This window comes from Lepisosteus oculatus, chromosome 5 (genome assembly GCF_040954835.1).
Source record: "Lepisosteus oculatus isolate fLepOcu1 chromosome 5, fLepOcu1.hap2, whole genome shotgun sequence".
Classification (NCBI taxonomy): Eukaryota; Metazoa; Chordata; class Actinopteri; order Semionotiformes; family Lepisosteidae; genus Lepisosteus; species Lepisosteus oculatus.
In genome coordinates, this window is record NC_090700.1 from 60186077 (window position 1) to 60209892 (window position 23816).

At 41.8% G+C, this 23816-nt stretch overlaps 4 protein-coding genes and 2 non-coding genes across 9 annotated transcripts in view; 1 reads left to right on the forward strand and 5 right to left on the reverse strand.

The window, feature by feature from the left end:
- The window catches only part of trip4 (thyroid hormone receptor interactor 4), a 36955-nt gene extending 33619 nt beyond the window's left edge, over positions 1-3336 (reverse strand). Inside the window, exons 1-6 of the mRNA XM_006629068.3 lie at positions 3121-3336; positions 2301-2476; positions 1369-1505; positions 977-1192; positions 345-423; positions 69-198 (exon numbers count right to left, since the gene is read on the reverse strand). Coding sequence (XP_006629131.3) covers positions 69-198; positions 345-423; positions 977-1192; positions 1369-1505; positions 2301-2476; positions 3121-3200 — 818 coding nt within the window. The 5' untranslated portion in view covers positions 3201-3336. The remainder of the gene's footprint in view (positions 1-68; positions 199-344; positions 424-976; positions 1193-1368; positions 1506-2300; positions 2477-3120) is intronic.
- Positions 3337-3447: 111 nt separating this feature from the next.
- On the forward strand, positions 3448-11034 carry LOC102688562 (sperm axonemal maintenance protein CFAP97D1). The gene is made up of 5 exons (XM_015343521.2): positions 3448-5112; positions 6632-6712; positions 7400-7518; positions 9276-9459; positions 10227-11034. Exons 1-5 carry the CDS (start codon positions 5020-5022, stop codon positions 10329-10331), a joined length of 582 nt encoding a protein of 193 aa, XP_015199007.1. The 5' UTR covers positions 3448-5019; the 3' UTR covers positions 10332-11034.
- Positions 11035-11267: 233 nt separating this feature from the next.
- On the reverse strand, positions 11268-15572 carry LOC102688766 (small ribosomal subunit protein eS17). The gene is made up of 5 exons (XM_015343522.2): positions 15471-15572; positions 14529-14680; positions 13018-13123; positions 12092-12157; positions 11268-11399 (listed from the first exon to the last, which is right to left on the reverse strand). Exons 1-5 carry the CDS (start codon positions 15471-15473, stop codon positions 11319-11321), a joined length of 408 nt encoding a protein of 135 aa, XP_015199008.1. The 5' UTR covers positions 15474-15572; the 3' UTR covers positions 11268-11318.
- Positions 12447-12574, reverse strand: LOC138239308 (small nucleolar RNA SNORA71). Its single transcript, XR_011189780.1, has one exon. It is a non-coding gene; the product is annotated as a small nucleolar RNA SNORA71 (small nucleolar RNA).
- LOC138239307 (small nucleolar RNA SNORA71) lies at positions 13363-13490 on the reverse strand. Its single transcript, XR_011189779.1, has one exon. It is a non-coding gene; the product is annotated as a small nucleolar RNA SNORA71 (small nucleolar RNA).
- Positions 15573-17012: 1440 nt separating the features above from the next.
- csnk1g1 (casein kinase 1, gamma 1) overlaps positions 17013-23816 on the reverse strand; it is a 65111-nt gene continuing 58307 nt past the window's right edge. For all 4 annotated transcript variants that reach the window (XM_006628933.3, XM_015343642.2, XM_015343641.2 and 1 more), the window contains one exon: positions 17013-23243. In XM_006628933.3, the coding sequence (XP_006628996.1) occupies positions 23189-23243 (55 nt within the window). In that variant the 3' untranslated portion in view covers positions 17013-23188. The remainder of the gene's footprint in view (positions 23244-23816) is intronic.

The window sequence follows — 23816 nt, forward strand, 5'->3', positions numbered from 1 at the left end:
CGCACAAAATGCAAAGCCTGAGGCGGACAGTGTGTTATTCAATGTGACTGAGTCTACAAGGAAAATACCTGTTCCTGTCGTATTCCAGGAGCTTCTCCTTGTGCTGGAGGGCTTTCTCCAGGCCAGACTTCGTCCTGGCCTCCTGTTGGGGCAGAAATTCTCTCTCTGTGCCGCAGGCCTGACTGGCTCTGTCTCCTCCTGCCAAACCCACAGAGACTAATGAAGTCAACTCCGATATGTGAAATAAGACTGCAACACTTTGTTAAAAACATGTGAGGTTGTGCCTCAGGCCCAATTATGACAAGAAAACATCAGTACAACATGATCTCTGCTGATCAGCTCACCTCCCATGAGTTTCTTCAGAAGTTTCTGGCTTTTGTTGGAGTCTCGCTGGATGATCTCCTGCTCTTCTTTTGTGCAGACCTTCCCAAAACAGAACGGTTACGCATTAAAGGCAAGGCATTTCTGTCCTTCACACACAAGCCCGTTCTCGGTGGTCAAACCTGTACTGCCTCTTTCCAAAAGAGCTGTCCCGCAACACAGATTTTAAATTTCCCTCACGGAAAACAAAAAAAACAGAGGACAGGAATAATAAGTACACTATCATGAGACCACCTCTTCTGTACACTTTGCTATCATTAGCTTATATGGCACTTTTAGGGTTTGTTTTAGGATTCAGAGTCAATTTTCTCAAAAAGGACAAAAGCTAAGTGTCTATGAGGAATAATCGCATGATTTAAAGTACTTTCATTAAAAAATTATAATATTTCCATACACTTGCAAGGGTTTAAGTCAGTAATATCTTGGGTTACCTAGCATACACAATGTGCTGGTGTAATATTATATGCACAGCCGATGCAGTCTAATTGTGAAGATATGAAATAGGACAACTAGGGTTTCACATTACCTGGCCCTCCACCAAGAACTGTATTGGTAAAACCTTAGACAATAAGGACAGTGACAAACTTGTACTTACGAGGCTGCCACAGAAGAGGCAGGGACCGGAGTTCTCCTGCTCGCAAACGATGCGCCCACAGGTCAGACAGTTATTGATGAGCCTGTGTTTCTGTGCCAGGCACTCGCAGGGGTGGCGCCCAGGCAGCAAGACTGCCAGCCTGTCCTGGCCCTCCTGGGCATACAGGTTCACAAACTTCTTCTTTTTCACAGTGGTAGAGCTGCTGCTTTCCTGCGCCTTTAAACAGAATAGACAAAATCCATCAAGAATGAACCCAGACCAGCAGCTTATCCACAATTCACTTCGACCACATTGCTGCTCTCCTATGACCATCTGAAGTGCGCTTCTGATACACGAACACACTCACGGATACGGTGCTGGTGGTGGATACTTATTTTACCCACTCCACTCACCTTCAACAAGTCTATAGGCGTCTTCACTTCCTCTGGCGCAGGCTCCTGCTCAGGGACAGTCGGCACTTCCTGCTTGTTCCGCCCTTTGCGCTTGGATTTCTTCAGGGAATCCATTCCCTTCAATACCTCGGGAACGTCTGGAGAAGGAAAGAGAACTGCTTATTGTATATTGCCACCTCTGCGCAATTTTTTTCGAGAGGTTTCTTTTCTCTGTGTTACTTCTCTTTCATGGACAGTTTCTGTGACATTCCCTCACCATGAAATCTGCTTGATGCTGCCCTTGGAGGACTACTAACTGGTTAAATTCAATGCTTGGAATCAATCAATCTTTGCTCACTTCTTGAATCTACAGCACCGGGAGCCCAGATAATCATTACTTTGATTAACTAAGAGCCATTATATTACATAGAAACAAACACATACATATTTCAAAGAAAACTGCGAATGTTATTTCAATTAGATGTAAAACCGAGGTCCTGACTCTCTGTGGTCATTAAAAATCCCAGGGCGTTTCTCGACAAGAGTAGGGGTGTAACCCCGGCGTCCTGGCCAAATTTCCCACTGGCCCTTACCAATCATGGCCGCCTAAGAATCCCCGTCTATGAATTGGCTTCATTACTCTGCTCTCCTCCCCACTGAGAGCTGGTGTGTGGGGAGCATTCTGGCGCACTATGGCTGCTGTCACATCATCCAGGTGGGGCTGCACACTGGTGGTGGTGGAGGGCATCCCCATTACCTGTACAGCGCTTTGAGTGGAGTGTCCAGAAAAGTGCTATATAAGTGTAAGTTATTATTATTATTAATTATTATTAATGTGGATTTCTGTCTTGTACAACATTTATCACAGGATCTATTGACCAAGTGAGAAACTCAAGTATTACTTCCATCTCCCACACCCTATTAATTTCTGGTTCCTAATCTGAAGGTCCTACCTGCCACAGTCTCCTTTCTGTGGTAGAGCTGAATGCTCTCTGAGGCAGGCTGCCGGGACCTGTGCCATCTGTCCAGGAGTTCATCCATAAACTGCTGCTTCTTTCCTTCTGTCCCTTGGAGAAGATCTCCTACGTACTCTCTGATCTCCTCTGCATTCTCTATGGAAAGTATATACCTGTCGAAGACATTAACCATGATTGATAACCCAAGAACTGTGCCTAATTTCTGAATCTAATGTTTGACATGGAAAATAAAATTAACAATATATATTATTGGACAGAATTTATAACCTCAATTCATATCGCTAGTGTTCATGTTTTTTAGACACCTTCATTCTGTCGTTAATAATTTAACTCATACCACAGACATTATATGAAAAGTTGCATATTCTAGAAGCACATACTCCACAATGTAAAAGAAATGCAAAGGTCAGGAAATTAATCCCTCAAACCTGTTCACTGATTATTCAGATAACCCTCAACTGAGGCAAGATCTAAGAAAGAAGCAATATTTTCAGACTTCTAGTTGATTATCTAAAATGCGTTAAGAACGCTTACAAGACTAGAAACGTTTATTCATTCCAAATCTTTTAATGAAATAACAAGTTGAAGAATTCTGTCGACAGAACTCACGCCTGGCTATTCATTGCTTTATACAGAGCTACATTAAGTTATGAAAATGTATATAAGTCTATACAGCTACTGACGACATCTATAACATCTCCTATAGTTTAACACTTTCGAAACCTCGACCTCGCTATTATAAATAAGTTCTGAAGTGATGGTTCTGAAATAGTGTATAACTGGAGAATTTACTCACTGCACTATGTCATCACAAGCGTCCAAACCAAAATTTCGGTTCAGCTGATCCACACACCATCGCAGTAATAAGTCCGACATCAGTTAGCTCACTAAGCTCATCAAACGTTAAAAAAAAACATAAAATAAAAAGAGAAATTATGAATCTTTAAAAGACTGACGTCTGTTGCGGTAAATTCAAGCTATACTCGCAAAGCATAAGCTATGTGTCAAAGTACGGAGAACTTTCCGGGTACACACTGTTCCCACACCGTCACGTCCGCACGAAACAGAACGACAGTGCATATTAGTTCCTCCTGACAGCTCAACTACTTCACAATCGACGTCTTCTTGAAAGTTGAAAATGCAAAAACGTCCTGTGACTTCGTTATTTTTTATCTGGTCAGCATAACGGAAGATAAGTAAAATAATTGTCTTTAACTGCTATTTTTCTGTGTGTGTTCTAGGACCACAACCAAAAACTGCATCAAATACGAATACCTACTGTATATCCTCGTCCTGTTATTTTATGCTGTAAAGTTAGCTCACATTTGCCCTAGAGCTAATTCAACTGGCTCAACTGGCTGGGTCCCTGTTGAGTGAAGCCGGAGAGCGCTACAGTACCTTATATAAAAATAATTCGAAGAGAAAGCTACCCATGGAAATTTCAGTAGGAAATATTCAACTTTTATGTACTAATGACCCGTACCATCAAGTCTGGATAGTTCAAAATAAAGTATGTTCCACTTTATTACAGCTTCATTAAAGAGATAGGTTACATTCTGATGGTAATATAATGATATAAGAAGTTAACTGGTGTCCCGTTTAAACCATATAAATACCAGTTCAGACAATTAGAAACCGAAAATCTGAACTGAACCAATATTATTTTTTCACTAGTGTACATTTTTACGTTCTTGTGTAATTTGCATTAATCAGCAACATCCGCATTTGTCGTAAGAAAAGGAAAATAGCCAGTTTACCAGACAACAATTATCAATAACAACGAATACTTGTCCCATTCAAACACACGACCGGTCTCTAATTTAAGTACTTTAGATTGAAAATTCCAGTTTAACAAATGATACCTTTTATATGAACTCCCTTGCCCCTTCACTTTAAGAGCCAAGTAAACAGTAATAATTAATTGATATTTAATCTCTCAGCAAGGGAAACTGTAGCAAAGACAGATAAAGACAGCGTCATGGTAACAGCTATTCAGATCCGGTGTACACACTGGCTTCAGGCAGCTTTGGGAAGCTACCTGCATCGTTAAGCCTCCTGGTGGGAGGCCGATGCATTCTCATTAGTATCTCCTGGGTAGAAGTCTAATACAGTATCAGTGACCTCTGTGATGAGTTAATGGAGCTGTCTGAAAAGGTGACTATCCTTCACAGGCTGTGAAAACTGCCCTTACAATCCCAAGTGATATGCCAAACTAATTCAAGTAGGTAGCTGGGTCAGCATGTGTAGGCTGCAAAGGAACAGGTTAGGTGTATTCCATGCAGAAAGAGAAGAAAGGAAACAACGTTTCGACTGTGGAGCCTTCTTCTGGTGTGAGCCAAAATAATTGTCATGTATACTTTGTAGGCTTCTGTCTTAGGAAAAGAAATAGGCAGACAGGGTTCAAATATGTATGACTCACTTTGCCCAAGAAATGTCTGTTGTCGTAGTACCCAAAAAACCTTCACATGTTAACAAATTATTTCAGATGATGCGGTAACCACAAAAATATTAATATAAAAGTCTAAAATGGCATGGTTAAAACAAGCTCAAGCAGAAAACGAACAGTGTTAAGTTTTATAAGGTGTATTGTAGGACCCAGGGCAGAGAGCAGGGGGAGGGCCATGTGGTGTGTAGGTTCAGGTTATACAGGAGCTTCTGAATAGCAGTGCACCACAGAGCACAAGCACATTCAGACATGCACAGATCATACCAGCCCCTTCAGCCTTCAACTAACAAATACCTGCAGAAGAAATGGGACCAAGCCAGGTACAACGAGCACAGGACAAAGGTAACTTTATAGGATATTGGTTAAGCATTGTTGATAGCAAATCAATGAAATGGATGTAAGTAGTTTAAGTCCATATTATTTCAGTATAATTAAAACTTGCAGTCACATAGAAATTAATATTTGGAAATACTGATCTTATTGTGCGTTTAAGACAAATGTCAAAATGATTGTTAGAAAATCGAGAAGGAGATAACTCTCAAACCTTCCACACAAAACCTTTTTGCAAGGTTGGCAATTTCTGATAAGAGAAGGATGACTGTAAAGGGCAAGCAGCAAAAGAAGCAAGTAGATTTCAAATTTCCTTTTAGTACATGGAGTAAATTGTCTCATTTGTATAAGACGATATTTTGAGGTGTCTGTCTTATGTATTTGTCTAACATTGCAAGCATGCATGCTGTCTTAATGGTCGAATGATTTTTCCTCTAGTGGAGCCTGGCCATTCTGACTGTCATTTGATTTCAAGCCAGACACTTCATAACATAACATTCAAATGGCCAAATATATCAGATATTTACCAGACCAAGTACCTTTCTGAAACCACTTCATAGTCTTATCTATACTATATCTACATCTTATATTGTGATGACTTGTAGAAGGAGATTTACTGATGCATCATCGTATTCCAAACAGAATGATGATCCCATGTAACCTGGGTATTTTCCCATTTCATAATTTTCATTACTTCAAGAGTGTTAAGAATAATTTGTTCTCTACATAGGAACATTCCTTTTCAAAAGCCTTGAAGCACGATAACTCAACGCATTGTGTCTATGGAAATAAATGCTGAAAAATACCTCCTTAGCCCGAGATGTACAATTTAACTACGGCCCCAGTTATGTCATGAATCGTAAGCCCAGGCTGTCAAGGACAAACTTTCACTGAGAGACACAACAAACAACAAACCTGACAACACGGTCAGTTTTAAATGACCTCCCAGGCTCTGAGAGCACAATGGCCACGTTCTTGTGTGTCAATAAATTGTCACAATTGAGTTTTCCTGAAATAAACAATACCTGTCCTGCTTTTCCATGTGGTGTAATATGTACAAAGAGTTTTTTTAGAACAAATCCCTCCAGATACACTACAGATATAAGCATCATAGTATTAAGTATTAATGTTGCAAAGTAGATCTGTATTTTTGTGACCAGCTTGTTCAGACACACACAAGTGCCAAAGGTACTTATCCCATGAATTTCAAACTGATCTGCAAAAAAGGAGTGTGGGCTTGCTTAAAAAATGAAATTCAAATTAAAGCATCTTTGCCCTTTTCAAATGAAGTACAGAAAAGTATAAAATTACATTGAATGAAATCGAGGATGAAATGTTATTTTTTACTTCCCAGATTCTTTGGGATGTTTCTGAAGTTTGAGGATGCTATCTACAGCATGTGTTGCACAAGGCTATTGATGCAATCTCATTTAAAGGTTTTATACTATGCACACATTTTCACATACCTGAAATGCTCTGGCTACCAGTGACACACTGTATGTCACTGTATGACACATAAATATTTCCTTAGGTTCACACAGCCAGGCCAGTAGTGGACACCAAGGGCCCCACAACGCCTGCCCATCTACAGGTGAAGCTGAAAAAACTGCAGGTCAGTAACTCTTCACAGGAGATACAGTACAGTACGTGTTTTTCTTAAAATGAGATATTCCAAAGAAACTGTAGATGACTAATGGTGTCCGTGGCACTATACCTGGTCATCTCTTTTATGACCAGGTATAGTATAAACTGAAGAAATAGTATTTCTGGGCAAAATCTAAAGGAAACAGTTCTCCCTTTAACCTTCCTAAATAGACCAGCTCCAGTGCTATGAAGGGGTTGTCCTGGCATAATGTTCACTCCTCTCCCTGTCAAGCTCCGGCACATTATTTGTATGATCAAAAGGGATTTTTTTTCTTGTGTAAACATAGCCATTCCAAACAGAAGCGTTTGAATGGTGCTTAATACCATGTCTGAAGGAACATGCTGAAATGATTAATACATGAACTACATGATGAATACTTTATTAGTTTAGCTGCAGATGTGAGATGAACAGAACAGTGGATGTGCGTTGAAATAAAAACGTATAGGACCTTTTGTGCATTGGAAGTATTATTTTGTATGGGGTAAAATGTCTAATGATCAAGATGGAGATAAAGACGTCTGAAAAAGCCCAGAATGTGCATTTTGAATCTGTGTTTCAATTCAGTGCAGCCTGCTATCCCCTTCCTTGAAAGCATTAGATGAATTCAGATCCACAAAGTTTATTTGTAGGTGTCCATCTCTCCTTGTGAACCAGCTCGAGGAGGAACGTTTGGCCACCATTGAGAGGGACAATCAGATCCTATCATCCAAGCTGTCGGATATCATGAGGTCAAAGGGCTGGGTTGACCACAGGAATAACTTCACAGAGAGAAGGTGAGACATAGCATCTGTAATTGCAAAGGGGAACATACTCATTCTACAGAGCAGCAGCCCCACACAAGCAATAACAATCCACAATCTACTGCTTTACTATCAGCACTGCTCCTGAATAACTTTCTTTTTCACATGTGGCCTTTCAATCTGGTATTTCACACACAGTCAAAATGCTTTGCCCCTTGGCATGTATTCATTTGGAACTCAATACCTCCTCTGTGTTTAAAAATGAAAATCATAGTCTTTCGAAACCATCAAGGCTTCTATCTGTTATTTACATATCCTTACATTTAAATACTTCAGTCATATTTAACAACCTCATTTAAATGTATGAGCTGCCCTGATTCATATACACACTACTATACATATACATATACATACCACTGTATTTATCAGGGTATGAAAGTGATGATTGCAGAATTTAAATATATAAGACTACAATTTTAGCATATTTCCCCTAAGACTTGTAACCTGAAACATCCAATCCCATTAAATTAATTTAGGAATGTGGAAAAGAAAATAAGGAGAGAAATCAAACCCATTCTCTGTAGCCTTTGGTACTTCATTAGCAGCATCTCTGTAATAAGCAATGTGAAGCAAAGACATGTTTTCAGTATCCACATGTATTTTTGTTTGGTACAGCATGTGGACAAAGAAGCCAGCCTCCATATCTGGTTACTGTTTGTACTTGTATCTAAGTGTCATTGCATGATCACAGCTAATTACTCACTGTTCTTGAATCATTTACCTCCCCTGTAAGTTACATGCTTCCTCTTGAATTATTGAAGGGCATTTTTGAATATCTAAAAGGTCAGAGAAATCTTTGAGATCTTTCAGGATATGTAGCTCACAGATACCCCTACAAAACCAGCCAATCACACACAGTAGGGCTCTTTATATCTGGCCAGTAGCAATTCCTACAGCACTCTTCCTTAGCAACAGGTAAACCACTGACGTACTAAATTCAGTGGGGTAATTTGTGGTCAGCCACTGTAACAAATGGAAAGAATGCAAAGAGTCTGTGCCCAGATGACACACTTTTCTGGAATAACTGCAAATTGAATTGGCCCCAGAAACAATTACACTTTTGCTCCTCTCAATTCACATACTGACATATATTTTTTTAAATATGCAGTTTTCATTTTAAATATTCATAAAACCCTGTACAAAAATGAAGAACAGAGGAACTATTCTGTTTAAGGCATTTTTTAATCTAAACTGTGCACACTTTTTGTTGTGTCAGCTTTAAACTGACATGATCAGGAGGCCAATTAATGCATTTTTAACATTCCTAATTTGAATTGACGCAGAGGATTATCCAGAAGAAGGGAGATTTGTAGTGTTGGTTCTGGAAACGTGTTCCTTAAATTTTATCAGGTTCCGAGATCAGTTTCCCAAAATAAGTTCAGAAGCCTCTTGTCCCAGAGGTGATTTATCTGCATTATTCAAGATATCACTTCTAATGTCTATAACTGAATTATAGTATTTCTATGCTTATTAAATATTGCAACAAAGGAATAAGGGTTTCCTGCTAGAATATTTACAGAATCAAATCAGCATCTTATCACAGTGCTGTGCTGACAGCATCATGCTGTCACTTTACTTTTAAAGCTTTTGTCCCAGCCCAGCCCTTCATTTACTCTTGCTGCACAATGTGCAATTGCATGTAATACCTTGCAATTCTGATCATATCACAACTTTAAGTGAGTCCTGGAACAGCGAGGTGGAAATATTTTTTTCCTCACCTTGGGACACAGCCTGAACGCAGAGAAGAGGCGCTTGGAGTTGCTGCAGGTGACCCAGGAGAATCGGGCTCTCCTGGAGCGCATCACAGCACGCAAGTCCGAGTCCTGGCGTCAGCGCTGGGAGGAAGACTGGGAGAGGACAGAGAGGCTGCGCGATGACATCGCTCGCTACCCTCGTGGAGTCACCAGCCAGCAGGTACCCCACTTAACACGGAGCCCCGTCGCAAGCGAAACCTCTTATCAAGGACAGAGCTGGGTTTGTAAAAAAGCCCAGTAGCTGAGAAATCAGATTCTCTAATACATGCCTCAAGATTTCCACATTACAGTTTGCACCTCACATTTTTGTCATCGTTTAAGATGATGAATGCATCAGCTTTGTCTTGTGTTCAGGTGTAGATGCGCCACAGCTGTGCAGCTCTAAAAGCTACTTAAGGTTAAAAAATCCCGTTGGAATAGAACAAGCTCTTCAACCAGCGCACGCATCAATTGCTCACTTACTGTGCTTATTAGGGAAAGACAGAATGGCTCAGAAGTGCCCCACAGGGAGAGACACAGGTGTTAATAGCTCGGAAGATTCTCTCTGTGAAAATACACTTGCATTTAATTGCATGTTTTCAGTGAAAGTGTGATTTTTTTTTTCATTTCCATTTTTCACCTGTGGGCATCACTGGTTTCCTGAGCAGCGCAGCCCAGACCAGTCAGAAATTCACATTTTAAAATCCTCATGATGAACCTGAATGAACCGTGATGAAGCTAATGCACTCCACATGTCTTTAAAAGTAGTAAAGATCCCTTGTATGCTACATAATCATGTATCAAAAGGCCCCATTTTCAGTCTTGGCACTCACTCTGCCACAGATGGTCTGCTAACACCACTTGTTGAGCATTTTAATAAAAACCAAAACAATGCTTAAGACGTTCAACCGTGGAACAGTAAAAGTGACTTTTATTCCCTTCCTATAGAAAAACAAAAGGAACGTTAAGCTTCGGGGAAGTCAGGAGATGAGCAGAGAACCTGGACCAAGTGAACAGTCCACAGAAACACACAGCGAACAAGGAGACCAATAGCCAAAAGCCTTTTATACAGTAGGTTGTGCCTAAAGCTCAGATTTCTAAATCCTGTGAATGCTTTGAACATGTATGAGAAACAAACCGGATACTGATGTTAACTGTACATTAGGTTATGATAAAAAGTACTGTGCTTCTGTCAAATGGAAGGTGATGTATACTGTAACTCTTTCCCATTCAAATGACAGAAGCCCATCCAGTTGATTCATGGAAAAATCCAAGGTGAGCTTCAACATTTAATCAGCATCTTCCTACATTTCCACAAACCTTTTGTGCCTCTAGTTCTGTTAATTTCCCCTTTACGCCCTCCAATTCATATTTTACTGTCGATTGTGAAAAGTCAACTTGATTGACTTTGTCATACTCCATCATGAGACTAATAAGGTGCAGGGCACTCCTTTGAACCCAGGAATACACTCTACAACCTTACATGTAACACATCAAATACCCTTTATACAGAAACTAGACCTGAAATTGCTACAGTAAAGTACTGAATGAGCATGTACAGAAACGTGAATGAGGGGGGGGAAACTAAGTCTTTTGAATAAATGCTAATGGACAATCCAATTCATTTGACAACCTTAAATGTCTCGAATTGTTCCGTTTCTTGGATTTGATTAAATGTTGCATTGAAACATCAGTTAAGTGTCCTGCAGGAAGTGTTCAAAAGGGAAACGACCAATTAAAAAAGAACATGGATAACTGCAACGTTTGAGCCCCTCTATACATAGCTAAGATACTATTATAAGCACTTTCATACCCATTCTAGGACCACACTGTTGTGTACTAAGAATGCATGTGAAGCACAAATGATTGTGCAAGTATCATCAAAACGGTAATCTCCAACATTAAACCAAGTGTACCAGGATACAAGCCCATGTCACTTCAGTACAAATGTAACCAAACCACAGCAAATCAAGGAAAACACACCACTGCTTCTTGTTTTGTTTTTCTCTTTATTGAGATCGATATATTACAAAGGTTTGTCTAGACTGCTCCTCGGGGGGTTTTGAAGTTCATTCCGACCGTTGGCTGGGTGACCTGCAGGTTGGACAGGCTGCCGAAGTCCTGGAAACAGAAGCAGGAAGTGAGAACAGATCAGGACACACTACATGCCCACCAGCAGGACACTGCAGACCACAGACAGTAAATGAGGGCAAAAGTTACAATATTTATAAAATAATTGGTACATCTTTTCATAACTACCACAAGTATCATGTATTGGATATTTTTCAGGGATATCCTGAAACAGTTTACAAGTGCTCAGTCTACACAATGGAATTATGCATTGAGGGGTTTCAGAATTAACACTATAAATTAATCTTATGCTCAAAATACTACAAATGGATATGAAACTGGTAGAACTGCCTCACACCATTTGAGCAATTCAGTAAAATCTAATTTTCAACCCTGACAGAGACAGGGCTCCCAAGTACTTGCCTCTAATTTCCCATTTCTTTTTCTCCTTCAGTATGAATCAACATTTCCAATACCGAGGTTCAAGCCAGTTCATTTTTACGTACATTTGACTTAAAAGTACAGGTATAGTTCAGAATCAGGTCACTAGAAGCCCCCAAATTAATGTAATAATTAAACATTTCAGCAATTTTACAAGCATTCGCTTCACATTACAGACGTCCACCTCATACAGCTTGCCGCAGGCCACATGGGTGAGGGCGAGAGGCCTGCAAGTGCACTTGCGCTTTAATGCGTCTCAAAAGATACGCAGCTTTGGGTTGATTCAGAGAAAGGGGACGTACCAGCAGCTTCAGCATCTCCTTGGTATCAGGGTCCACTTCAATGATCTCCTGGTCCAAGGCAGAGACCTGGAAACAAACGCATCACTTAGATCTGAGGAGGACCAGCAGGCATCGCGATGTGTACAACAAGGTAGATGCACATAAAAGAAAACTTTTTTAAAACCTGCTGGAGTTACTCCCTAATGTGTCCTAAATAAAACCAAATTAAGAAAGTCAATAGAGTCCCATGTAAAACCACATTTTCTACAGCACCTTAATAATGTAGGGCAATATTTAAAAAAACAAACTGGTTACTGCCAGATTACACAAAAGCTAAATGTTTAACAGAGATTCTACGTCAGGACAATCTATCTAATGTCTGAAAGATACAGGGTTTGACAGGGACAGCGTTCCCAGCAAACACGGGAAAGACTTTCAGTTCTCTCTCCCTGTACTATCAATGACCAGGCAACAGTGCATACCACAGTCACTTTCGATACAGGGCACGGGGGCTGATGAAGACACCGCACATTGCAAACTGTTTCTAGCCACGCTATGAAGCATACACATGAAGTTTTAAACCCCACAACATGCAAATACCACAACTGTAGACTCTGGTTATCATTTGCGCAACAATCATTTTCCTTATTCCAAGCTAAATACATTAATTGCACATCACAAGAGAAACCCCTGCTAGGCAGTTTATAACAATTCTCACTCTACTGTGCATTATATTGCAGCTTATATCCACATGTACCACTTGTTTCTATCTGCAGTACCATGAACAAAAAAAAGGAAATGAACTAATCCTGTTCTAATACATTGAAAGACAACTGTTCAAACTTCACAGAATTATGCTTGGGAGTTAAAACTATTGGGTTCCAAACTGGACGACAGCTTCCCCTCCCTCTGTGTTTGTCTGTGCGGATCCAGGCAGCGACACTGACCTCAGGAACATAGTTGTCCCTCCTCTCTCTCTCTTCCTCCTGCAGTTTGATGGAGATGCCTCTGACAGGCCCCCTCTGGATTCGCTTCATCAGGTGGGTGACATACCTGCAGGAGAACCCGAAAGAAAAATCAGTCCATGCATTTGACACAATACCAGCCCAGCCACTGACAAAACCATTCTACCACCTCCAAGTATACAGCTAATAACATCGCAGGGAAAAACTGCAAGTGCCAACCTAGCAAGAGATGTCTATTTCAGTTCATGTTCTATTGTTCAGTTACTAACACATTCTACCAAGTTACCAAAAACTCTGGATACTACTAAGACACGAATCAGAGACTAATGTCTGAAAGATACAGGGTTTGACAGGGACAGCGTTCCCTTCAAACACGGGAAAGACTTTCAGTTCTCTCTCCCTGTACTATCAATGACCAGGCAACAGAGCATACCACAGTCACTTTCGATACAGGGGCAAGACCTTACATTGAACAATGCAGCACAACTATGTAGGACGAGAATTTAAAAAAATACAAACTAGTTATTGCCTGAGAACACATGAAACAAAAGCTCAATGAGCACGCACAATTTCCCCTTCACAGAGGTCTTTATTCCCTTAAAGACATTATCATCTAAAAAAAACAAAGCAGACAAACATCTTTAAAATATTCTTCTTTACCTTTTGCGCTAAATACCATAAGCCTGATGAATTCGAATCTAATCTGTGTTGAAACACCCTCAAGAACTCAAAGATGCATGGCTCCACACAAAGGAGAGCTCAGGGGCTGTCCACTCCACTAAAGCCGATCTGGGTTTGAGTCTAAAGGGTTCTGATGGCAGTACTGGCAGACATGAAAGGAAATCGCAACAGGGAGCTCAGGTGTGATGCATGACTGAATAAATCCTTACGGAGATGAGACCGCTACCCCTGACGACACAACCTTGCAGACAAGACTGTTTAGAGACGGGTGAAAATGTGCTAGGTGCAGAACAGTTCCAAATGCCCTGCCTTTTCTCCTGACGGGAGAAACTCAGTCAAGCAAACACCAGTCTGGTTTGCAGTTGGCTTGCCTTCTCTTAACAGCAACCCACAGGAGGTGCATAAGAAAAAGGGGTAGAAGCATTAATTCCCAAGACAGATGTAAAAAACTTAAAATAAACAGTAACCTTAACAAGATCCTGTAGGGTGTCCAAAGGGTAACTTATATATATAAAAAACATATTCATGACAATCTTCCAATAAATCTTTTGACACTCTCTCATTCTTGGAAAAACAGTCTAGGCAATAAGTGAGGGGTTTACTGATGAGAGTTTCAGCAAAAAAAAAAACTAAAGCAGTTACTCAAAATGAATCCAACAGAATTCTATCGAAGCAAAAGCAAGCTAAAAAAATTGTGCTAGCTGTGAAATCTAATCCAAGGTGTTAGACGCAATTTAAAAGGGATCACAGACCCCTGAAGCAAACCCACCCGCGCCTCTCGCCCTCTGCTGCCCGCACAGACGTCCACTCACCCCGCGATCTTGTTGCGCAGCTTCTTGCTCGGGATGATGGCGATCTCCTCGCACACCCGCTTGTTGGTGTGGAAGTCGTTGCCCAGGCGGGTGTAGTACTTCTCGATGATGACCCGGGCGGCCTTTTTCACCGTCTTAGTCCTGACTCGTCCCTGGAGAGAAACGAGCGTTTACCTTCCAGCCCCTCGAAGGAAGCGATTCCTCTCGGACAGCGGGCTGCTCGGACATTAAGGGACTTACCTGCTAGCGTGACCGAATCACGGTCAACTATCGCAAATCACCTTAAACATTTCACTAACCGAACACGAACAGCAAGAAGTTATGTAGAAACGGAAAACGTACCAGCAGCAGTACTTTCTGCGGATACCGCAGAAGCATAGAAAACGTGCAATATTGTATACTTTCAACACCTCTGAAAACAACAACACTCTGTAATGGTAATAACATTGAAGATAAAATACACAATAAAAATGCACTACATATGGACATAGTTCCAATTTATGGACATATTTTATGAGTAATGATCCGGACATGTTACTGAAATCTTTACATACTACAACTAATCCAAACCGTGAGAAAGTTACGATCCTTATTGTTTTAAAGGCTTCGAAATTCAGAACTCTTTACAAGGATGCGCCATTACCGCCTTTGGATTTAATCTGTACGCTTAACAGTCTGTCTGTGCTTCAGGAAAAAATAAATTAAGAAAAAAACAGCGAACGTAATGGAGAACGGCGCTCCTTCCGAGAACAGTAATATGACAGGCATCACCTATAAAACTACACATCTTTATTTGTCAGGCTGCTTGCAGATCCCAATACACGGCTGTATCATCACATAATTGCATAAGCACCACGATTAACAACAAGAAATCCCTCCATATTTCTCAATTCTGGAGGATTGAGATCGATTTTAAAAAGAACAAAATCGCTCGGGACCCACCATGTTGGATCAGGCTGGTGGAAGAGGACAAGGCATGCCGGGAGAGGAACATTAAGGGCTCGCCGGATTCGGAAGTGAAAACTAGGTCTGGCGTTGAAACTCCCTGACGGTACATGTCGTGCTGCCCTCTAGCGGTGGAGGTACACAGGCTCCTGCCCAAAACTGAATCCGGCTGAATTCAGAGCCTTCAGCCCCAGCGCCTCATTGCCGTATACACCCAAAACTGATCTAGCCTGACAAAGAAAACAATGACTACCCGAATCTTATTGAAGTTCACGATTCTAGGACACTTGTTGCAAACGGAACTCTTAAATCCCCAGGGCTAATTCACACCTTTGATTTATCTGCTTGCTTGTTTAGACGTTTGGCTAATTTTTCGACACTCTTGGGATTATAAAAATACCTCCGTTTGAAGAGCAGCTTCAGCCGTAATAACTTTAAACCGTCCCTCCTCAACCTCCCCTTATTTCTCCACCGCACTGCTATTAATTAGCCGGTGATTAAGACAGCAGAAGAGCTGAGGCTAAGGCCACCTGCGTGAGGCAACGCAGTAGTCGCCGCCGGGAACGGGTACGAGCAGTAGCTCGAACCTCCATGGCATCGCCCCCCTTATTAAAACTGCCCACCTAACACCAGAACCGCTACCGCCGTCCCTTCCACTGAGCACGCGGGGTCCGAGGTCCTCGCTCGCTGTCAGCGGCTCGGCCTACGCGGGGTTCAAGGCAGCAGCCCCAGCCTGGACAGGACGGCGCGCGGAGACACAGCCCCTGTGGACGCGAGGAGACCAGAGTGTGTCCCGGGCCTGAATCCAACCCGGGGTTCAAGAGCTGCAAGACAGCAGCTCTGTCAAATCAGTGAGCTGGAGACCCAAAGGCTTCTCAAGGCCGGTTTGTTACATAAGACAAGCCGAGCTCTTGCTAAAAGCAGTTCTCTGATGGCCAGTACTTAAGCATTAATAATAATAATAATTGCTTACACTTACATAGCGCTTTTCTAGACACTCCACTAAAAGCGCTTTACAGGTAATGGGGACTCCCCTCCACCACCACCAGTGTGCAGCCCCACCTGGATGATTAAGCATTGTCTGATTAAACCTGTCCCCTTGCCACTGAAACTCTTATTCCACCTTCATGTGGACAGTGACCAGGTAATTGTATCGGGGAAAATGCACGCTAGTCAGTCTTCATAATACACTCGCTTTCTGATTTTGTTGTGCAAGACAGATAAAATGTCATGCACACTTAGTAATACAGAGGAGTAGGCAGGCTTGGGAAAGTGACTAGGCTTTTAAGAAATGCAATAGCATACAATTTCACATTTGTAACTGGCTGTGTTGTTTCCAGTGCTAACTACCCATGCTCTAAAATTTGAAGCAAAATAAACATAAGTTGAAGATTAACTTCCAGCAAAGAAATCTGAATTCAAACAGCAGCCCAAAAAACAAAACAAACAAACAGGATATGTGAGAAGGAAAGGCTGATTTTATGATCTCTTTTCAGAATCCATACTTCGGTATTGAAAAAAGGCACACCACAACGCAGAAAAGGTTAAGAGATTTTTTTTTTTATTTTACATAAAAAAGGGTGCAAACTTGAGTTTCCCTTTAAATGCGGAGGGAATAAAAAGTGTAATTTTTAAAGGTCACATGTGATGTTTCACATGACGCCCTGGAGACTAGGCATTTTAAGACAGCCATCAGGACCTTTTTCTGTAAATTAACAAAAAACAATAAGAAATGGGTCATTCACAAATGCAGCCCTTTACCAGGTTAAACCATTCAAATACATTTTTAAGTAACATTCATATTCAGCACAATAATAGTCGTCATAATACAGTTTTAAGACAGTCATTTTCTCCTTAGTTTGGAAACCAGTGCCAGAAAAAAAGACAGGCCGAACCCCTGTAGTTCTGTACATTGTTTACTTCTCCTCTGCGTGAACATACAAAATAATCTGAATCAACAGGTTGTCGTTTTTTCTCTTTTAAGGAGTCCTTTGATTAAAAAAAAAACAACAAACATACAATGGTGAATTCTGTACAATTTACAACTAAAAAAATATTGCAGTCTTGGTTTGTAACTACCCTCACCCAACCCGGATAAGAGAGAAAGTACAGGAAAGGGACTGTTAAAAGGGCCGGAGAAACCGAAGACAAAATAAACGACCTTTACGAGATTTTGTTTTCCTGTTTTTACGGCAGCGGTCCCGGGCTTGCGCGCAATTTCACTCGCAGCCAGGAATGAGTGTACAAAGGCATCAACCCACGGCGAAGAATTCCTTCGTGCCGCGCTGCCTCCGGCCAACCCAGGCGACGTGTTTGAGCAACACCCACGCGAAATGAAACGGTGGGCTCCGAAACTCCGAAGATGCGCTGTTGGAGCCTAGGAGGCGTGGAACAGGAGGCGTCTTTTAAAAGCACACGAAGCCTGGACTGCAGTCGCAGGAGTCTCCAGTGTCATGGCTGCCTGTCCTTAGAAGATTGCAAAACAAGGCCCTGCTTAGACATCAGTAGCTTAGATGATTAGAGAACACAGGCATGTTTCTCTTGGAAAATGACTCTTGTCGGAAACGTATTTGGCGAAGGCAGGTGGCGGAGATCAAGGGGTCGTCGTATAGTACTGGTTTTGACATCCATCTAAGCCAGCTAAAGTGAAGGTAAGCTGATGCACACTATCAATGTCCAGCCACAGCAGTACACAGGGCAGGCAGGAGGTGACAGCCCTGGATGACCTCTGGTCACATGAATTCAACACCTGGGCAGGAAATGGGCACAACCCTCTGATCGGAGGGTGAGTGGAGGACGGCCAATGCTAACAAGTGAACCAGACTTTTCTTACCAAGCGGGGAAAAAAATAAACCCTCAGACACACCCCTTTCCAGTCTCTCTGCTTGTCACGAAGCAGTTCTGAAAAGTGAATCGAATGGTGTTCATTATACTGCAATTGACACATGTTTAAAGACAAGAACATAGTTTGATCTGGGTCAGGGCCAGAATTACCTCGGGGGCTGGCTCTGCCTACTTCTCCCTCTAAAGAGGGAATCACAGAAATTAAGAAAATTCTCAAAATAACCAATAGCAGCAGCCTTAAACTTAAAAGTCAAGTGGGGCCTAAATGATTAAAAAAACACCAGCAGGCCAGGAAAACCTTTTCACATATATCCTACACGTGATGAGAGGAACATTGCGCATTACAACACGACTCACTCAATGAACCTCTTATTACTAAAGAGCATTTTGTTTGCTGCAAGCAGTTTTCTGAAGTTGTACTACACCATACTCAAAGAAACTGACGCCTCATTTCTTTTTGTATTCAAGTCGTACAGAATTAAGACTTAAGAGAAAAGGACAAAATAAGTGACAAATAAAGAAATAAAAAGGAAGAAAGCTACAATGAAAACAAATAAACCTAGTCATACAGAGCTGTGCACATGTACAGTTCGTCCTGCTTTGAACAGGACTTTGAAAATGAAAACTGAGTATGTGAAACACTTTGTGGCTGTTATGAAGAGGTACCAACATGTCTATACAGGATACTCATCCCAGCACCCCACCAGGAGGTGACTTTCACAGGCTAGCGTTTTTTCACCTATATAAATAATTACACACACACATATATATATATGCTAAAAATAAGGGTGTAATAAAAAGGAAGCATTTTGGTAAATTAGATTTCATGAAAACGAATCATTCTGTCCATTCCATGTTTTTTTTGCCTAAAAACGTGGTTTAAGTCGTGCCCAGACTCACAAGATTACAGTACACAACAAGACTGGCATCTTTGATCAGGTAAACAAAAAGCAAAGAAATGTAGTGCAGTCAAATTCACCAGCTTTTGTTTGTTTCAGTTCATAAAAGCATGGCTTTTTGGATGAGCAGAAAAAAATAGAAAAACTAAAGAATAGAAAGACTACAGTATATTATACACTTTTAAGTTCACATTAAGAATATATTGTTAAAATGTCAAGACAGCCCATGGAGTTAATGCTGGAATCCTGCAATAGAGACAGAAAAGGAAGGCAACATCGTCACTATGTACACTGAGTACTTTGCATTCATTCGAAGGCCATCCCCTGCTTTTTCTGAGAAGGAAACTTGACAAAAAAGCTAATTTCCAACAGTTGTCCCCCACCCCCACCCCCACACACCTCCCCATCCCTCCCTGTTTCACAAATTTCCTTTTGTTTCACACTACAGATTAACAAGATGAACTGAACTGTAAGCTGCCCTACGTCTACACACTACAATTCCATCGACACAAAAGTGGCTTTCAACCTATCGTATGTATTAGTGGATCCACGGTAGAATTCCTGAACACAGGAAAAAAAAACAAAAAACAATGAGAACGGAACAAGGACTTTGCTCGCCAGCAGTCCCAGATGCCTCAGAATTTGGTAGAAGACTGAGTTTGGTATCATTAGCTTTTTGCCTCACTTTTCTCCTTCTCAGGCTGTTACTATATCCTGCTCCCTACCCCCGCCTCCAAGAGCCACGTTCAATGCCTGCTGTGAAATGTGTTGAATCTGAGCCTCTTTCCTCAAGCTGAACACCACTCTCCGACACTCCGTTCAGGCACTGACGGGCCTTCTGTACAGGACAGCCTGCCATCTCTCTGCGGGAGGCGAATTCCAGATGTGCACTGTATGAACACCCTCCAAGGGAGAATTCATGTGGGTGCCCTGGTTAAGGCATTACGAAGTGTAATTCAAAGCAGGAAAGGTGGTGCATTTCAAATAGAGCACACACATATATATAAACTTCCAGAATCAACACTTCTCCTGTGATTTTAGTCAGTCCAGCTTTAACGAAGTCCTGGTCTTGCAGTACAATTCAGGTTAAAACAGCACAGCATGGAGTCATTGGTATTTCTTTTGCTGTGATGAAGAAAACATTATAAAGGCAGTTACAGACATTGCTTACAGCACAGGATTTAGTCTAGGCTGAAGTGTAAACACTGGGCTCTACAGCAGTAAGGAATATTGCACATCGAGAAGGTCCTTCGCCTGTGACATTCTGGCTTTGGAAAGCAGTCTGAAAATAAATCGGGATATGAAAGACTTCTGAAATGTCCATTTGTGAAGGAATCTGCTGAAAAGGCATTGTTACACATTGTCGCTGTTCAGGATAAGAGTTATAAACTGCTAGCTACAGTCAGAAGACAGCTGGAAATCCGTGGAAATCACTTCAAGACAGAATGACAGGGATCTTCAGGGAGAAAGCATGGAATATCCCAAACACAGGAACGGATCATTCTAGGGAAAAGAATGTATAAGTACAAACAGGCTTTGGTGGTGTAATGTACTATGCAGCTCTACTGGTCTGTAAACTGTTCCCAAGATTAAGTGAAAAAACATATTTTGGGAAAGAATACTTATAAAAAAATGATTGGATTAGGTTTTTTAGGCAAGTCTTAAGTAAGCACGAATGCTTCTTGTATCGTCATAATAAAAACATTGGAACCGTAGATATACATTGAAATAGGTCTCTTAATTAGTTTTTTGCTACTCACAGATCTGGTGATTAAGAATCCAAAAACTGGGAGTGAAAGTACAGACAGAGAGTAAATGTTTGTCAAAAAATGAAAAGAAGAATGTTGCGGACAAGTGGCAGAGCTCTTCCAAGACTGAACCACTAGATGGCTCTCAGGGCTCTGGGTGATCTCCAGGGCCTTCAGAGGCCTCACCTTGCTTAAAACGAGCTAGGGGTGGGGTGCAGGTTCTCCTGTGACGACGAGCTATCAGATCTGTCATCAGGAAAAGGGAGCAGTCTAACAAACAATGACAGTCTAGGGCAGTAAAAAAAAAAAAGAACAAATCCTCCTAGAAAACTATGCCCGATTATGACTATAACCTGTTTACAGGTTTCTACCATGGGCAGAAGGCAACTCTTACTCAAACACCTGAAGGGTTTCACTGCCTCTTATAAACTACACCACTATGTCTACCTAAGGTGCCAGCCAAAGTTTTTGGCTTTAAACTACTTTATAAAAAGAGGCACACCTATTGAACTTTATAGACATTATCAGGAACCCTTTAGCCTCATAGTAACACAGCACGGAAATATGAGATCTTACAGGAGCTGTGTTATTTCACCCACGAAGCCCTTGTATCCTGCATGATGGTCACAGTAGTCAGAATCAGACTGCTGTGAGGGGAGAGTGGTAGTGCTCAAAGGGTGAAATGTCACTTTACAGTCCACAGATCTACTGTCCAGTCAGCCAGTGTCTCAGACACACAGTGTAGCACAGGCAGTCAAGAACGCAGGAGCGCTGTGAAACAAGCAGTGTAGACAGTGTGCGAGAGACTGGTTCAGCTTCCAACCTCAACCCTCAGCTAACCACTCCTCCTGGCCTCTCGCCGTCGCCATTCCCACAGAAAACAACAAACGTCATCAGTCTGCTTCCCCTTTTGAACCCCCAACCCTCGGACGCACTCTGGGATCTGAAAATTACAGCCTTTCTAACAAGCTGAAGTAAAGTACAATATGCCCCCACTCATATTCCTTCTGTTATACACATCTCCTTAGAGATTTATATACTGTGAGGCACTCTTGCATTTTGAATGCTTCCCAGTACATTTTATACCTGAAGCACTCTATTCCTGAACATCATATGCCTTTATGATTTGTCTCTTTCTTCTTCTGAGCAATGATGTAGTTTCTTCCATTTTCTCAGAGCTGTACACTCAAACACTCTGCACTTGCTGGATTGCACAGTCCTGGGTTTAGCTGAAGCTCTCACACAGTGTTAAAATTTTCCTTTGAGCCCCATAATTTGGAAATTCTGCAGGAAGAGAAATGAACAGCTTTATCCTCGTGTCATTCTGGGGATTTCTTGAATTCCTGAATTAAAAATTGTTTGATTGCAACAGCATTTATCGAGGTTAGAGGCTTCACATCAGTGAGTTCTACCGGACACCTAAAATGAGATAAGTTCTACCTTTGATACCAAAGGCCTAAAAATGGCTGAAGGCTCTGGTTATAAGACCACCGTTTCAAAGACCACAGTACGATGAATGAACATCTAAATCGAAAACATAAAAATCAAAATAACCTCCTCAGCCATCGAGCAAAAGGAAAATGACAGCAGCCCCTGATTTCCTTAAATAGCAATACGTCCGAAGAAAAACAACAACAAAAGAAACAAGAAAGAAAACAAAGGAGACAGCAGATCACAAAGTTCTCACAGTATTTTTGCTACCCAACCTAAAAAAAAATGTCGACTTTTTTTGCATCAAGTTTCCCCCCTCCCCTCAAGGACATGACCCCGCCCTGGGACACATAGAGGGGTCCTGGGATGAACCCCCTCATGCCCAAAGCGGCCATGAGGCAGGCAGGAACAAGCCAGGGGAGCAGAGGTCCCATGTCAAGTCCCTTCCGTCAGAACTGCAGCAGACGGGCTGGCACCCGCACCGCCAGCGACACCCACAAAAACCCAAGCGGTTGTCGAGAGCTGGCGCTTTCCGCTGGAAACGCGAGACAAAGGAAAGAGCGAGTTAAGAAGTGCAGTCCCGCCTGAGTGTGCTGGCGCTCCTCTAACCCAGCAGAGGGGACAGAAGTGAAGGGACGAGTCATCCGTTCTGAAGCGTTGAAAAAAAGATTTCCCGTCGGGGGACGAGAACAATCGACTGTGCAAGCTGCTGGGACACGAGTCTCCCTGGAGGCGGTTTTAAGAACTTTCTGTTGTCTTCCTCGCTCTCCTTTCGGTTTTTTTCCATTTCGAATTATTTGTGCCGCGGCGTGTTCTTCTTCCGTTTCCTCTTGAAGAAGCAGCAGCACCTGAGGAAGGACGTACAGGCCTGTTAGTACATCGGCGCCCCATAACGAGCCTGTAAAACCAGACCGGCTCAAAGTCAAAGACCTGCGAAACAGCAGCAGTGCAGGAGTCTGGACGTTTTCAATGGCCCGATATCTACTGGACTTGAACAGTATGGAAAGCGCATCAATTCAGACTGTACTGCATGTCATTCATTGCTCACCAGTTCAAATACCGTGGGCCATGCAATGATGTAGTGACTCAGCTGCCGAAGGGCATGGTGGGGCATTACCACCTATACATTTTGTAAATATGATTTTATATTTATGCTTTATCAACTAACTGCCAAAAACAGGAGAGGGGAAGACAGTCAAAGTTTTTTTTAATCAAATACAGGGTTTTAAAACATCAGTTTCTTCATTCAAAAGGCCATGTGAGGTTTACAATAGTGCCCAAATTATTTAGCATTAAAGTTCACTAAGTAGTTGCCAAAATCATGCCAAACAAAAAGGGTATGTGGTATGAGGACAGAGAATAGAAGGCTTCCATCTCATCAGCTACATTTCTGTGCAAGATGAGGGCATTTTGAAGAGGTG